The sequence below is a fragment of the Phocoena sinus genome, chromosome 4 (assembly GCF_008692025.1).
Source record: "Phocoena sinus isolate mPhoSin1 chromosome 4, mPhoSin1.pri, whole genome shotgun sequence".
Lineage (NCBI taxonomy): Eukaryota > Metazoa > Chordata > Mammalia > Artiodactyla > Phocoenidae > Phocoena > Phocoena sinus.
In genome coordinates this window covers 76730917-76745309 of record NC_045766.1, presented here as the reverse complement: position 1 = coordinate 76745309, position 14393 = coordinate 76730917, and the positions used below count along the sequence as shown (strand labels likewise).

General features: G+C 40.3%; 1 protein-coding gene across 3 annotated transcripts in view; it reads left to right on the top strand.

Annotated features, from left to right (window-relative positions):
• The first annotated feature begins 1064 nt into the window (after positions 1-1064).
• The window catches only part of FAM162A (family with sequence similarity 162 member A), a 55494-nt gene continuing 42165 nt past the window's right edge, over positions 1065-14393 (top strand). The window contains exon 1 of one of the 3 annotated variants that reach the window (XM_032631493.1): positions 1065-1246. In XM_032631493.1, the coding sequence (XP_032487384.1) occupies positions 1213-1246 (34 nt within the window). In that variant the 5' untranslated portion in view covers positions 1065-1212. The remainder of the gene's footprint in view (positions 1247-14393) is intronic. The other 2 variants (XM_032631489.1, XM_032631490.1) reach the window with 2 other exon arrangements.

The following is a 14393-nucleotide window of genomic DNA, read 5'->3' as shown; positions in this document are numbered from 1 at the left end:
CCTCGCCCACATGTAAACCCATAACGCTGCTATCCTTCTTTTCACTCCTGTGCTTTAAACATGTCCTCCTGGAACTGGCCCAGGTGCATAGATCGAAGAATGTCAGAACTTGAAGGGATCGTTTTACTCCAATCCCATTTACTTAACAAAAAGGGAAACAGTTTCCTGGTCGCACCAACAACGTGGTTTGAGAAGGAACTCTCAAGTAGAAGTGAGGTTTTTCTTAACCCTCCCGTCCCAACGCTTGAGCAGAGGGGCTTTTGTTCTTTAAGAATTTGCGCCCACCAAGAAATGTCAAGAAAAGACATTGATGGCAGTGGGGGGTAAGGGTTGAATAAGGTGTTTAGGTGTGGAAATAATGAAATGTTTAGTTTTATAAAAATAGGCAAATAGAAAACAACATAGGAAGCATACATGTGAATTTCTCAGGTAGCCTGAGAGTTACTCCCTAAAGCCAACCAAGAGATGAAGGCCACTGGTCACTAAGAACCCAATTACGCAGTTTTGAAAAAGGCATGTACACATTCATTGAAAATACTGAAAATGTACTGAAATACTGACTTATCTAGGCAGTGTGATTTCGGGGTCTACAGGTCACAAAAGTCCTACTTAGTAAGCATATTATTTTTCCCCTTTTTTGTTTTTTTTTGCGGTACGCGGGCCTCTCACTGTTGTGTTCTTTCCCGTTGCGGAGCACAGGCTCCGGACGCGCAAGCTCAGCGGCCATGGCTCACGGGCCTAGCCGCTCCGCGGTACGTGGGATCTTCGCGGAAGCGAGGCACGAACCCGGGTCCCCTGCATCAACAGGCGAACTCTCAACCACTGCGCCACCAGGGAAGCCCGACTTTTCTTCTATTTTAAACGGATACTTTCTTAGGTGCAGAGAAGGCCATTGCAAAGGCCCTCGAAACCAAGACTCCAAGACAGCAGTTCTAGGGCTGCTTCCAAGACGCGGCGCCAACAGAGGCGTGGCTAGGCAGGGCACGCTGCCCGCACAGTCTGAGCGCCAAGCACGACCCACACGCTCCACGCTTCTAATAGGCCCCGCCCAACGCCCGGACGTCACTCATGACCCGTTCGCTCTGCCTTCACCTCCCACAAGCCCCGACCCAGAGTCCTGCTCGGGTCTCTCAGTTCTCTGCGCTCGGCGACTTTGAGCTTATCCGCGCCACCGGCCTTGCAGCACTGTGTTGGTCGGCGGAGTAGGCGGCCATGGGGAGCCTCCGCGGCCTGCGCCTGGCGGCTGGTGAGACGCTGGCCGGACAGGGGGTGGGCGGGAAGCCAGTTCGGCCGCTGTGGGTGGAGGAAGCCTGCAGCCTCCTCAGGCGTGGTAGTTGCTCTGTTCCATTACGCTTTCCCCTCAGGTAGTTCGGAATCCAACCGCAGGGTAGTAATAGGGGGAGAGAGCAAGGGATGAGCGAGCAACTGGTAAGCAAGACACGGCGGGCTAGCCGAGAGTGACCCTCTGTATCCAACCAGCTGCCACCAACTTAACGAACCCTTTTGCTCCCGGATCACTTTTCCGACCCCCAGCCCCTGTGAGCTCAGTTCTTAATGCACTTCCCATCCCTAAAACTACCCCATTGCCTGATTCATTCAGCTTTCCACGAGTCTCGAGCCTCCCCCTCCCCGCCACTCCCACCCCCACCATCTCTAGAGTTTATCTCTCAGAGAAAATTTTGAGTCTAGGGTTTCCTACCTATTTGTTATCTGATTAGGCAAGGGATGTATGGTCTCCCAGAATAACAGTAATTGTTTTCCTAAAATGGGGGGGGTACATTTCTTGTAAATAATTCTACAATAAAGTGCTTTAAATTTCTTGGAGGAAAGTGTTATGTAAATGCAGGATCTGTGGTTTGTTTCCCTTGTAGATATTTGTGTAATGACTATTTGGAGTCGGGGTTTAATTTGCCTTCTTGGGGAACCAGTAGAGCCTTTGCTTAGTAGGGGCTGAGAAATCAGTGTTTGCCTCTTGGCTGTTTTCTAGGCACCAGGGCAAATCACACTTTTGGTTACCTTTATGAACTTTGATAAGGTGTAATGATGGATTACTTAGTACCAAAACGTTGTTTAATTCAGATTTTACAAGAAGAATCGCCCTAAATTTGACTATTGAGATAATGCAAATGTACATTGTAAATGAAATAATGTAAAAAAAAAAGTTATCCTTGACATTTCTTATTTTGCATTTCAGTGGAGAATGGACTGGAAAACATGTCTCATGCTGAATATTATTTACTTCCTTTAAAACAAATACCCTTTCTGCTAAAAGAGATTGATTTCATTGATTTGTTCAGCTTAGATGAACTAATTCCCCTAAAATCTTTTGTACACATCCTGTTAACCTTTTCAGCAAGGTGAGTGAAAGAATCATTGCTCTGTAAAAAAAAAAAAAACCCTGTAAAAGGGACTTTGACTACAGAACCAAGACCGAGTGTTTGTAAGTAATTCATCTTCTTGCCTTGAGAATATATTTATGTACTATAAGGATTCCAAAGCCTCTCTCCAAACTTCTGACGTTTAAGAACTTTACCATTGGGCAGTCAGTCAAAACAAAATTCCTTGAGCAATTTAAGAACAATTTATTTTACTCCAGATAGATCCACTAAGGATGTTATATGAGCAACTCTTCCCAAAGGATCTCTGAATGTCTGATGTTTTGTGAGCAACTTCAAGCAATTTGCTCCTTCACCCACTTTTGCCCATTTTATTTCTAAATACTTTGACCTACATTGTTTTACTTGATTGATTTCTCATAGTAGCCCTCTTAGGTAAGTCTTATTGTCTCCTCTCCATTTTACAGATGAATAAACATGGGTCCGAGGGTTAGATGACTTGTCCCAGGTTGATCCGCCATAAAATGTTAGAGTCAGGAGATGAGTCAGTGCCCTCTAATTCTGGAACTGTACTCTTTGCTTTGTTCAGACTGCTTGTTCAGATATATATGTACATGTATTTGTCATAGCTAATAGGGTCTCTTTGGTGTGAAATGGAAGAGTCATGAAATGCAGATTTACTTGTGAAATGGAAGCAGTCATTCATATGCAAATAGTTTTCAAGTAAGAACGATTTAACTGGCAACTTTACTAAAGGAATGGTAGATCAGATAGAAACATAATCTAGGCATACCTCATTTATCCAGAATATTATTTGGAAGAAGATACTTTAGGTGAATGAAATTTCAAAAAGCCAAGGCTTAATCCTTTAAATGATGGACCCTTATTTTTAATTGTTTCTGTTGGAAATCTTTGCTATAGTCCCTTAACAAACAGAATGTAGGCTTTTTTGATCTTGAATTTGTTTACTGTTTTGTAGATGTACCTGTAGAAATAGGTCAGGGTTGTTAACTTTTGGTTCTTGGTTCTTGGTTCTTTGGTTCTTCACAGATGAGAGATTCTGTGAACCTCTGAAATTGCATTCACATTTTTATGATTATATGCCTGTTTGGGGAAGAGAGGATCCATAGCTTCCATCCATTACTCAGAGCAATCTGTGCTAAGCTAAAAAGCACTTTTATGATGATTTGGAACTAAATGGCTATTGATCCACACTACTGTGGGTTCCATGAGGGTGAAGATGGGGTCTGTTTTGTTTTTACTAAATCTTCAGCACTTACCAGTGTCCAGCTCATAATAGATAGGCAGTAGATACTTTTTGGAATAATTGTTTTTAATGTTTTATTATTTTTAATAAAATAATTGTTTTTTATAATTATTACTTTCTATATAATAATTATTAGATCAAAGGAATGGAATGGTCTTATAAGAATGTTTCTTCACACCTTCAGAAAAGATTTACTGCCTTAAACTCCTTTGACTTAACAGCAGATTTTAAAATGAATTTATTATTGTTATTTTATCAATGCAGTGGGCCATGGGCATTCTCCTTGTCAGTTTTACCCACATCCTAGAGCATTAGAATCAATGGATAACTTAAAAGTCATGTAGTCATGTACTACCCTAAGTTTACAGATGAGGAAACTTAAGGCCCAGGAAGGAAATTGACTTGCTAAGGGTCACACAATTACAAAGCTGGGAATATCTCCTGGTTCCCATTCTGATTTTATTTCTACTACATTCTGCTCCTTCATTGTACTTTTTGTTTGTTCTTACTAATCAGCCCTAAATGAGTACATGCCCATTTTTACCATTTTATGCTTCCAGTCTTTGGCTTTGCTTATCCCTCCCTCCAGGTCTTGCCAACAGGTTTTTACTGAGCAAACACTGTGTGCCCTGTTCACTATGAAACCTCTGGAATGAGTGGACTGCCACTCTTCCTAGGGCTAAAGTTTATTGCAATGAATAAGCAGACCTATATAATATACCTGGAGAGCTTATACAAGACAGTATATATTAAGTTCTAGATTGCAGAACAGATTTTTTTTTTTTTTTTTCGGTACACTGGCCTCTCACTGCTGTGGCTTCTCCTGTTGCGGAGCACAGGCTCCAGACGCGCAGGCTCAGCGGCCATGGCTCACGGGCCCAGCCGCTCCGTGGCATGTGGGATCTTCCCAGACCTGGGCACGAACCCATGTCCCCTACGTCGGCAGGCGGACTCTCAACCACTGCACCACCAGGGAAGCCCTGCAGAACAGATTTTAAATGCTGCTCTGGTGTCCTGAAGCTGGTTCCTCCTGGCTTTGTGCATATCTCTTTCCAGTTTCACAGGTAGTCATGTTACACTGGTAGCTTGAGATCTGCCGTGGTGAGGGTTATTGGCAAACACTACAAATCAGGGCTTTTACCCACCACCCCCCTCCCAAGAGCCAGCATACCACTGGTTTTAAGAATTCAGAGATTGAGGGTTCTTTTCCCTAAACTATGTAGCCTCTGAGAGCATAATCTGACCTTAAATATTTTTACCACTTCATCCTCATTTTCTTAGTGTTGACTCAAGTTGCAATCCCCATTTTTTTTAATGAAAGTACATAGAACAGAAAATTTTACAATTCATCCCAAATGGTAAGAGTAAATATTGTTTTAGTCATATATATGTACACACACATAGGTATACGTATATATAAATGTATGTGTCTGTATTGGTGTACTTGGTCATTAAATAAAATGCATTTTTCCCTTGGAAAAAAAAAAGAATTCAGAGAAAGGAAAAGTAGTGTAAGTTAGGATTATCTACTGAAGGTTCCATTGAAACAGAAGGGATGGGAGAGTGACACGAGCAAAGGTGGGGGCAGTAATGAGTCTGCAGAGGGTGTGGGGGGAGAAAGGGCAGTAGGGAGAGAGGATTATCTTGGATTTCAGGAGGTACTAATAGGAGATGCAGTTGGCCTTTGAGGGTTTGAACCAGATGAATTTGGACAAAAAGGAAACCTTCAAGAAGAAGTAATTAAAAAATATTTTTGGAAAATTAACATGGTCGCTGCATACAGCATGAATACCTGCTACCTGTGAAAATATTACAGTAATCCGTAGGTGAAGTGATGATGAGAATGACGAAAAGAGAATGTATCTAGGAAGTATTTTGAAGAAACTGTTAGTATGACTTTCAGACAGAGTAATTTAAGGAAGACATAAAGACTGAAGTTTTTGAGCATGGAGGACTGAAGGAGTGCTACTCCGTTGTCAGAAATAAGAAAGTTGGGAAGGCTTACTGATTTGGCAGAGAGGATGGTGCACTATTGAGTGGGAGGTGGCATTGAGTTATAGGTGAGGATAGAACCTCAGTCCCAGACCTGAGGACAAAGGAGGGGTAAAGTTAGGGAAATATATGGGAGCCATCAGTGTAGAGCTGATTATTAAAACAGAATGGAGGAGTCCTCCCTGAGAGCAGTGCGGGACAGAGGCAAAAACTGAACCTTGGAGGCCTGACGTAGTGTAAGCAATAGGAAGTGGCAGAGGATATTAAAGAAGGTAGATCACAGAGGTCGGAGATGAAGGGAGAAAACGTGGTGGTGTAATGTAAGGGAGGACTGAGTCCTTGTAGAAGGATGAGATCATTAGAGTCAAATGGCCACAAAGATGGGAAGAGGAGAGTCAGATGAGCTAATGAAAAGATTCTAAAAGACATATTCATATGACTAGAAAGAGATCACTAATTTACAGCAATTTTAGTAAAATGAGTGGGGGAAGAAACATTGTAGTTATCGTGTGGGTGATGGGGTCAAGGTAGTAAATACATGCCACTTATTCAGTCACTTCCACTATGAAAGGAAGGAGGTAGTATTTTATTTATAGGAGCTGTTGAGAGCAAGTGAATGTTTTGTTTGAGATAGTGGACCCTCAGTACGACTGTGGTGTAATAAGTCAGGAATTCTCATCAACTACCCGTAGATGTATAAATTGATTCAGCCTTTCTGGAAAGCAGTTTTTTATATATTTTAAGAATCTTAAGATTGGACCTAGAGATTATCATACTAAGTGAAGTAAGTCAGAGAGAGAAAGGCAAATATCATATGATATCACTCATACGTGGAAACTAATTTGTAAAAGATACAAATGAACTTATTTACAAAACAGAAGCAGACTTATAGATATTGACAACAAACTTATGATTACCAAAGGGAAATATGGTGGGGAGGGATAAATCAGGAGCTTGAGATGAACACAATTGCTATATATAAGATAGATAACCAGCAAAGACCTACTGTATAGCACAGAGAACTCTACCCAATATTCTGTAATAACCTATATGAGAAAAGAATCTAAAAAAGAATGTATATTTGTATATGTATAACTGAATCATTTTGCTGTACACCTGAAACTAACACAACATTGTAAATCAACTATACTCCAATAAAATTAAAATATTAAAGAAGAAAAATGAATCTTAAAAGGGTTCATGTCCTTTAACCATCATATCCTTTAGCCCTCCACTACCAGGATTCTATATAAGAAAATAACCAGAAATGCCATTAAAGATTTATGTAGAAAACTATTCATTGAAATATTATTTGTAATAGTGAAAAATGGGAAATAAATCCAGCCATAGGAAATGATTAAATTCAGGTTATATCCATTTGATGTTATACAGGTATCAAAAAGGTTTTTTTTGTTTTTTTTGGGTTTTTTTTGCGGTACGCGGGCCTCTCACTGTCGTGGCCTCTCCCGTTGCGGAGCACAGGCTCCCGACGCGCAGGCTTAGCGGCCGTGGCTCACGGGCCTAGCCGCTCCGCAGCATGTGGAAGAGATCTTCCTGGACCGGGGCACGAACCCGTGTCCCCTGCATCGGCAGGCGGACTCCCAACCACTGCGCCACCGGGGAATCCCTCAAATGTATTTTTTAATTAATCTCGGAAAAGTGTGACATAAGCAAGATATGGAATTATCTGATTTTGGAAAACGTATATGTTGTGTATAAGTATAGGAAAAAGTCTGGGAAGAAATACACCAAATTGTTATCCCCAGATGGTGTGATTATGGATGCTTTTGTTTTCCTTCATATGTTTTTTTAGTTTCCCAAATTTTCTGTTATGAGCAAGTGTTACTTTTATAAGTTAAAAGGTTTTTCGTTTGTTTTAAGAGTGGAGAGGCAATGTTTGGCAGGAAAAAGGCAGTGGAAAGGAAGGATCTAGAGTTTTTGAGAATTTTGGTACAACATCTCTCAGCAAGAAGGGTCACAGTTGGAGTGGTTCAGAGTGAAGGAAGGCTAGTTTTCTTCCAAGCCTGCAGGGATGGATGAGAAAACAGATGGAGAGGTAGGGAATCTCTTTCTGTCACAAAACCTATTTAGGTCAACAGCTAAGGCAGAGAGGGTTTCAAATAGCCACTGTTGGGAGTGGGCTGGAATGATGGGCGGAAAAAAGATCACCAAGGAGTGGCCCCATATCACTGAAATTTGGCCACCAGAGACATGGATACTTTGCTTTCCATAGGCCCACTCCCCCACCCCAACTTAAAAAAACTGGCCAGATTCCAAAGGTTTATTTATAAATCTGTTTTTTAGAACTCTTAAGATTTTTTTTCCCATAGAAACAATGTTACAAATGGTAGTTAGGGTTCTAGCCAGCCCACAAATCTCATAATGTCAGTGTGTCTTGCCCATTTTTCCTTCCTAGAATTTTTCACATCTGTTAGTTCCTCTACATTAAGACCTATAACTGTCCTCTTTCCTTTGCACAACCCACTTGAACTACAGTGTTGTGACACCACTTAAAAGGTTTCCACATTTATGTCTACCCACTTCTGCTTCCTTTACCCTACTTCTCCCCCACCCCTGGCCTTCCCTGCCTTCTGCACCCAGATTTATCTGCCGTAGTCACCATGGTTAGTGTTACTTTCCTGCTCAAAACTGCTCTGCCTGTTTCCCAAAATCTTTTTGGGGTATGGCAGACAAAAGGCTCTCACTGTGGGAGAGCATGCATAGGCACAACTCTCATAGCCAGAGTGCATTAGGCCAGTATCATCACTTAAATTCTCAACCCTAGAGCATCAGCAAGGGTGTTAGCAAGGCAGTTAGGCTTGGGAGCACTGGTTGCCTGGCAGGCAGCTGGAGAATTCTCTGTGCAAATCATTGTTTGAAGCCAGAAGAAATCCATCCCTTTTCAGAATAGGTACAGACAGGAGTCTGCAGTTGCAGTCAAGCTGTTCAGGTCTCATCGCTGAAAAAGCTCAGAGCAAGTTAATGTTTCAGGTTTGTTCATTTGTTTTGTTGTGGTCAGCCTTTAGGGCATTCCCACCCAGCTTCTTCTAATGTAGAAAGTAAATCAGTGGTTTTCTATTCTAAATGAGCTCTGGGTGGGAATAAGAGCTCCAGCTTCCGGAAGTGACATAATTGCCCTAACTTATTCTTCTTTCTAGTAGGTTTACTGAGCAGCTACAAACATTTGACATATGATTTCATCATAACTATAAAATACAGTATTGACTAGATAGCCTATGTGTAAGAACCTTGCCATCCTCAGGATAAGCATACATTTAGTTTTTTCCTCCTGAGACTTAAAATTGACTCCGATTCACAAAACAGACTTTCAAAGTTCCTTATTCAGACTTGCTTTTTCCTATCACAGCAAACATTTCAGGACAAGCAGTATCCTATTTCAATTCTAGAAGGATTAAATAGGCATTTGTGGGCTAGCATGAATACCGCCTAAGTATTTAGATCAAGAAATCTTTCCATGGGACATGAAAAAGGAATATTGTTGCCTCATAAACAAGGTGCTTCTCCCAGCCAGGATCATGGTAGCTCCTGGCCTTCTGGAACACTAGGAAAAGAGTAAGGTGGTTGGGCTGAGAGTCTCACAGCAGTGTTCTCGGGTCAGCTCTGTAGCTCCAGTCATTCATCGTGAGATAATGAGACAGTGGCTGTTTACCCATGGGGGCCTCCAGCTGCTGTAGAGGAGGGATGTGAAGTAAAGCCTTTTCCACGGAGGATGAGGATGAGAACATGGAGGATGAGCTGTAGAACAGTTCACACTGCATGTCATCAAGTAACTGAGAAGTGTATTAGAGACTGCATGCTCTGTAAAATCTGGAAGCTGGGGATATTTTAATACTCCACAGGGATTCCAAACTTTCAGTGTAGTGAGTTACATATTGATATGCAGAAGTTAGAAATAAAGCAGAGCTCCTTTTCAGTGAATTGCTGTTGAAAAGAGCGATTTTTTTTTCTGTAGGTAGACTGTTTATTCAAGAAATGAGACAGTAAAATGTAACCTTAAATACAGACAAAAGCAGATCTTCTTAAATCTCATTAGAATCTTATTTATAGGATAGATTATAGGAATAGACCAGTGTATCTGACCTTTATAGCAAAACATGTCATATTTAAAATAAAGTACGGAAAAATTGTTTAGAAAATACATAAGGTAGGGAGTAATATTTTGCAGGAAGTAACCTAATTTTGGAATAAGAACATGTTTATTTCCACAGTGAAATTTTGTTTGTTTTTTGTTTTGTGTTTTTCGGTACGCTGGCCTCTCACTGCTGTGGCTTCTCCCGTTGCGGAGCACAGGCTCCAGACGCGCAGGCTCAGCGGCCATGGCTCACGGGCCAGCCGCTCTGCGGCATATGGGATCTTCCCGGACCGGGGCACGAACCCGCGTCCCCTGCATCGGCAGGCGGACTCTCAACCACTGCGCCACCAGGGAAGCCCTGAAATTTTAATAACAACTTTTATAAGAGCATTTTTTTAAATTGGTTTATGGTTGATTTACAGTGTGTTAGTTTCAGGTATATAGCAAAGTGATTCAATTGTACATATTTATATTCTTTTTCATATTGATTTCCATTTTAGGTTATTACAAGATATGGAATATACTTCCCTGTGCTATACAGTAGGTCCTTGCTATTTCTCTATTTTATATATGATAGTGTGTATCTGTTAATCCCAAACTCCTGATTTATCCCTTCTCCACCCTTTTTCCTTTGGTAACCATAAGTTTGTTTTCTATGTCTGTGAGTCTGTTTCTGTTTTGTAAATAAATTCATTTGTATCATTTTTTAGATTCCACATATAAGTGATGTAATATGATATTTGTCTTTCTTTGTCTGATTTACTTCACTTAATATGATAATCTCTAAGTCGATCAACATTGCTGCAAGTGGCATTTTTCATCAAAAAGAGGGATTTTGAATGCAGCCAGAGACATAGGTATTTAGCTCTGCAGGTATGCCCTGGTCATTCATGTAGCCTATGTTCAACAGGGACTCTAGCTGGTTGTGCTAAAAAGCAGCAATTCTCAAACATGGCAGCACATTAGAATCACTTAGAAAATCTTTCTAAAAAATACTAACGCCAGAGTCCTCGTCACAGAAATTGGGATTTAATTGGTGTGGGATGGCCGTGTGTGTTGGGTTTTTGTTTTTCTGTGGTGATTCCAGTATACAGAGTTCGAAGTCCCTCTTTTTAGAGTAGTGCTTCTCAAACTTTAGTATGCATAAGCATCATGTGAAGGGCTTGTAAAGACATTTTTCTAGATTCTGAAGGTTTGGGGTGGGGTCTGAGAATTAGCATTTCCAGGAAGCTCCCAGCTGAGGCCGAATAGCACTGTTCTAGACTTTAGAGTGTGTGGTATTGGTTTTCCTGTGTCTGGCACACAGTGTGTACTCATCAGCTATTGAATGAATGTAGCTATTTGATTCTTGAAATTTAATGTTCATATGAATCAGTTGGATATCATTAAAAATACAGATTCAAATTCTGTAGGTCTGGCGTGGGAGCTGAAAGTCTGCATTTCTAACAAGCTCACAGGTGATGGCAACAACATTTGAGAACAGCAAGGTGTAACAAGATATGTATCGTGTGTAATTTTCTCCTCTCATTTCCACCAAGGTGCACTAGGCAGATGACCTTCACCTGGACATCTTTGGTCTACCCTGAATTGGACACATTTCCTACTATACCCCATTTCTTTCCTTTTCTATCCCATTACAAAAACATATTGGAGTACAAATGAGTGAGAGTGACATTTTTATAGAGATAACATCAAATCCTCTCCAATTTTTAAAATATTAAATAAATATAAAAATTTCATAAACTATGTATAAAGTAAAAAACAATAAGATGTAATTAATACACGTTTAAAAATATTCTTATTTAGAATAATTTTAATTTACAGAAAAGTCGCAAAGATAGTACAGAGTTCTATGTACCCCTCACCCAGTTAACCCTAATGTCATCATCTTACATAACCCACAGTACATTTGTCAATACTAAGAAATTAACAATGATACTTTGCTATCAACTAAAGGACAAACTTCATTTAGTTCTCTCCAGTTATTCTACTGTTGTCCATTTTGTGTTCCAGGATCCAATCCAGGATACCACATTGCATTTAGTTGTCATGTCTCCTTAGTCTTTGCTGATCTGTGATGGTTTCATATTCTTTGATTTTCATGATCTTGAAAATTTTGAGGAATACTGGTCAGATATTTTGTAGGTTGTCCCTTAATTAGGTTTTGCAAAATAAAGACCGCAATCACATCATATATATATTTTTTTAGTGATGTCGGGTTTTTAAATTATTTTTTACAATGGTTTGTTATTTCTAATGTGTATAATATCATGTTTGTTTATGTTTTAATAACCATTTATACCTTAAGGAGGTACAAATTCCTGGCCTCCAGTATGAAGTTGTAGTAAGAAAAGTTGGGAGATATTTTCTGATCTAGGTAAACCTCTCATGCCTTTAAGTCCCTATTCTTCACTTCCACCCCCAGGTATGTCTGTGACCTCAAGTACTACTTCTCTTTTCATTATTCCTCTGTTCTAGCCATGCTGGCCTCCTCTTTGTGTCCCTTAGGGCCTTTGCACTTACTGTTGTTTCTGATTGAAATACCCTTCCACCAGATACCTGCATACTAGTCCCCTCACTTCCTTCAAAAGTAGCATTCTCAAAGAGAACTTCTACTTCCCTATCTAAAATTTCACACACACACCACATGCTAAGCGCAGAAACACTGTCACTCCCCATTGTTTATTTTTTCTCTCTGAAATTTACTATCTAACTATATATATACATATATATACGTATATATGTATATTTTCCCCCCTTCCTCTAGTAGAATGTAAGTTCAGCTGGCATAGATTTTTATCTGTTTTTTATACTGCCTGGAACAATACCTGACAAGTAGTATTTGTTGAATGAATAAATATCTCCAAACGTGCGTTTGTGTGACTGACAGTAAGTAGGTGTACATGGTAACATTTTTGCTTTATCATTATTACCCAAACTGAGCTGAGAGGCAGCTTGTCTTTTATTCTCCTAAACTGCCTCTGTTCTAATTAAGAGGGATGGGGAAGGACAGTACCTAAGGAGATAAATATTGATTCTTTTTCTGTTTCCTCTTTAGACAGTAGAGCTCACTGCCAGTTAACTTTGTTGCTTTCTGTCTCAGCACCCGCCAGAAGGCAATGGGACAGGATGGTGTGAGATAGGGATTTATAGGTCACATTAAACCAGTGGTTCTCTGGGGAAGATGAAAAAGTCGAGATGGATGGTGGTGATGGTGGCACAACGATGTGAATGTACTTAATGCCACAGCCCTGTACACTTAAAAATGGTTAGAATGGTAAATTTTGTGTTATATGTATTTTACCACAGTTTTTTTTTTTAAAAAAAAAACACCAAAACACAGTGGTTCTCAAAGTGTAGTTTCAAACCAGCAGTAGCAGCTTCAACCCAGAATTGTTGATTCCAAAACTGGAGGTAGGTGTGCCTACCAGTATGCATCAGAACCTGTGGTTCTGATGCATACTGAAGTTTGAGAGTCACAGCATTGAATACTTGTTTTAATCCTTAGAGCTATGGAAAACTTTTGAAGAGGTTCATAGAATTTCTTCATGCCCTGAGAACTGTATAAAATTACCTTGATCAGAAATTCTGACCACCTTAGGGGTAAAATTGAAGTGCTCTGGAAATGTTTTGAGGATTAGTGCTTTAAGTAACGTTTCAAGAAACAAACTTAACGCTTAGAGTGCCTGCTGTGTTTCAAGCATCTTGCCAAATGCTCTCACAGTTGTTTTCCATTTAACCCTCAAATCAGCCCTGGTGAAGTAAATACTACATTACCTATTATACATTTAAAACAAGCCGAGATCAGTTATAATTTATCTACTTTTCTTACAGTGTATACTTACTGTCACTAGGTGGCACTGGTGGTGTGGTTACTCAGACCCAGGCAAAGCTTTCTGGGACTACCTGCCTAGAAAACTGAAATAAATGAGGCCTTTTATGAAAGAAATCAGACTGCAGACAACCACAAATCTTGATACAAGTAGAGGTTCTAACTTAAGGTATGTCAGAGTTAGGACCTCTGAAAAGTCACTCCTATAAAAAGCAATGAAAACATTACCATAAAGTCTTAAAATCAACCTTTTCAGAACTCTAGGAAATAACCAGAGGCTTGTGACAGTCTGTGTGGCATTTGTCGAAGAAAATGACTTCATGGTAAGAGCAACAAGGCTAATGGAGTTTTAACTGATTCCTGTCTCCTCTTGGCTTCACAGTAGCCTTGAAAACTAATACCTCAAAATTGCAGTAGCTCTAAAAACCTAGCAGACACTGAAGAAGGCAGAATGGATTTGGAGCTCCCCCAAACCCCTAGCCCCAGAGGACTGTTACTATTTGGCCTGTGTGGCAGTTCCATGGAAGTGCTCACTCACAGGGCTTGCCTTTTTTTTTTATTAACCTGACTCAGAGCTAATACAATTCGAACAGCTTCTTTCTCACCCACCCCAGAGCGTGCCCCCAAATGCACACATAGCCCTCCAACAAAGGCTGGCAAACTTATTGGTGCAAGGCATTTAAGGAAGTTTCTGTCCAGTTATTAGTGGACTACTAAGCTAACATAGAACATAGACTTCTGTGGCAAAACACAAGAAAGAATATTGGGGAATACAGAGCATTGGAAATAGAATTGAGAGTCTGGAAATAAACCCTCATATTTATGGACAAATGATTTTCTATATTATGTCAAAACAATTCAACAGGGGAAAGA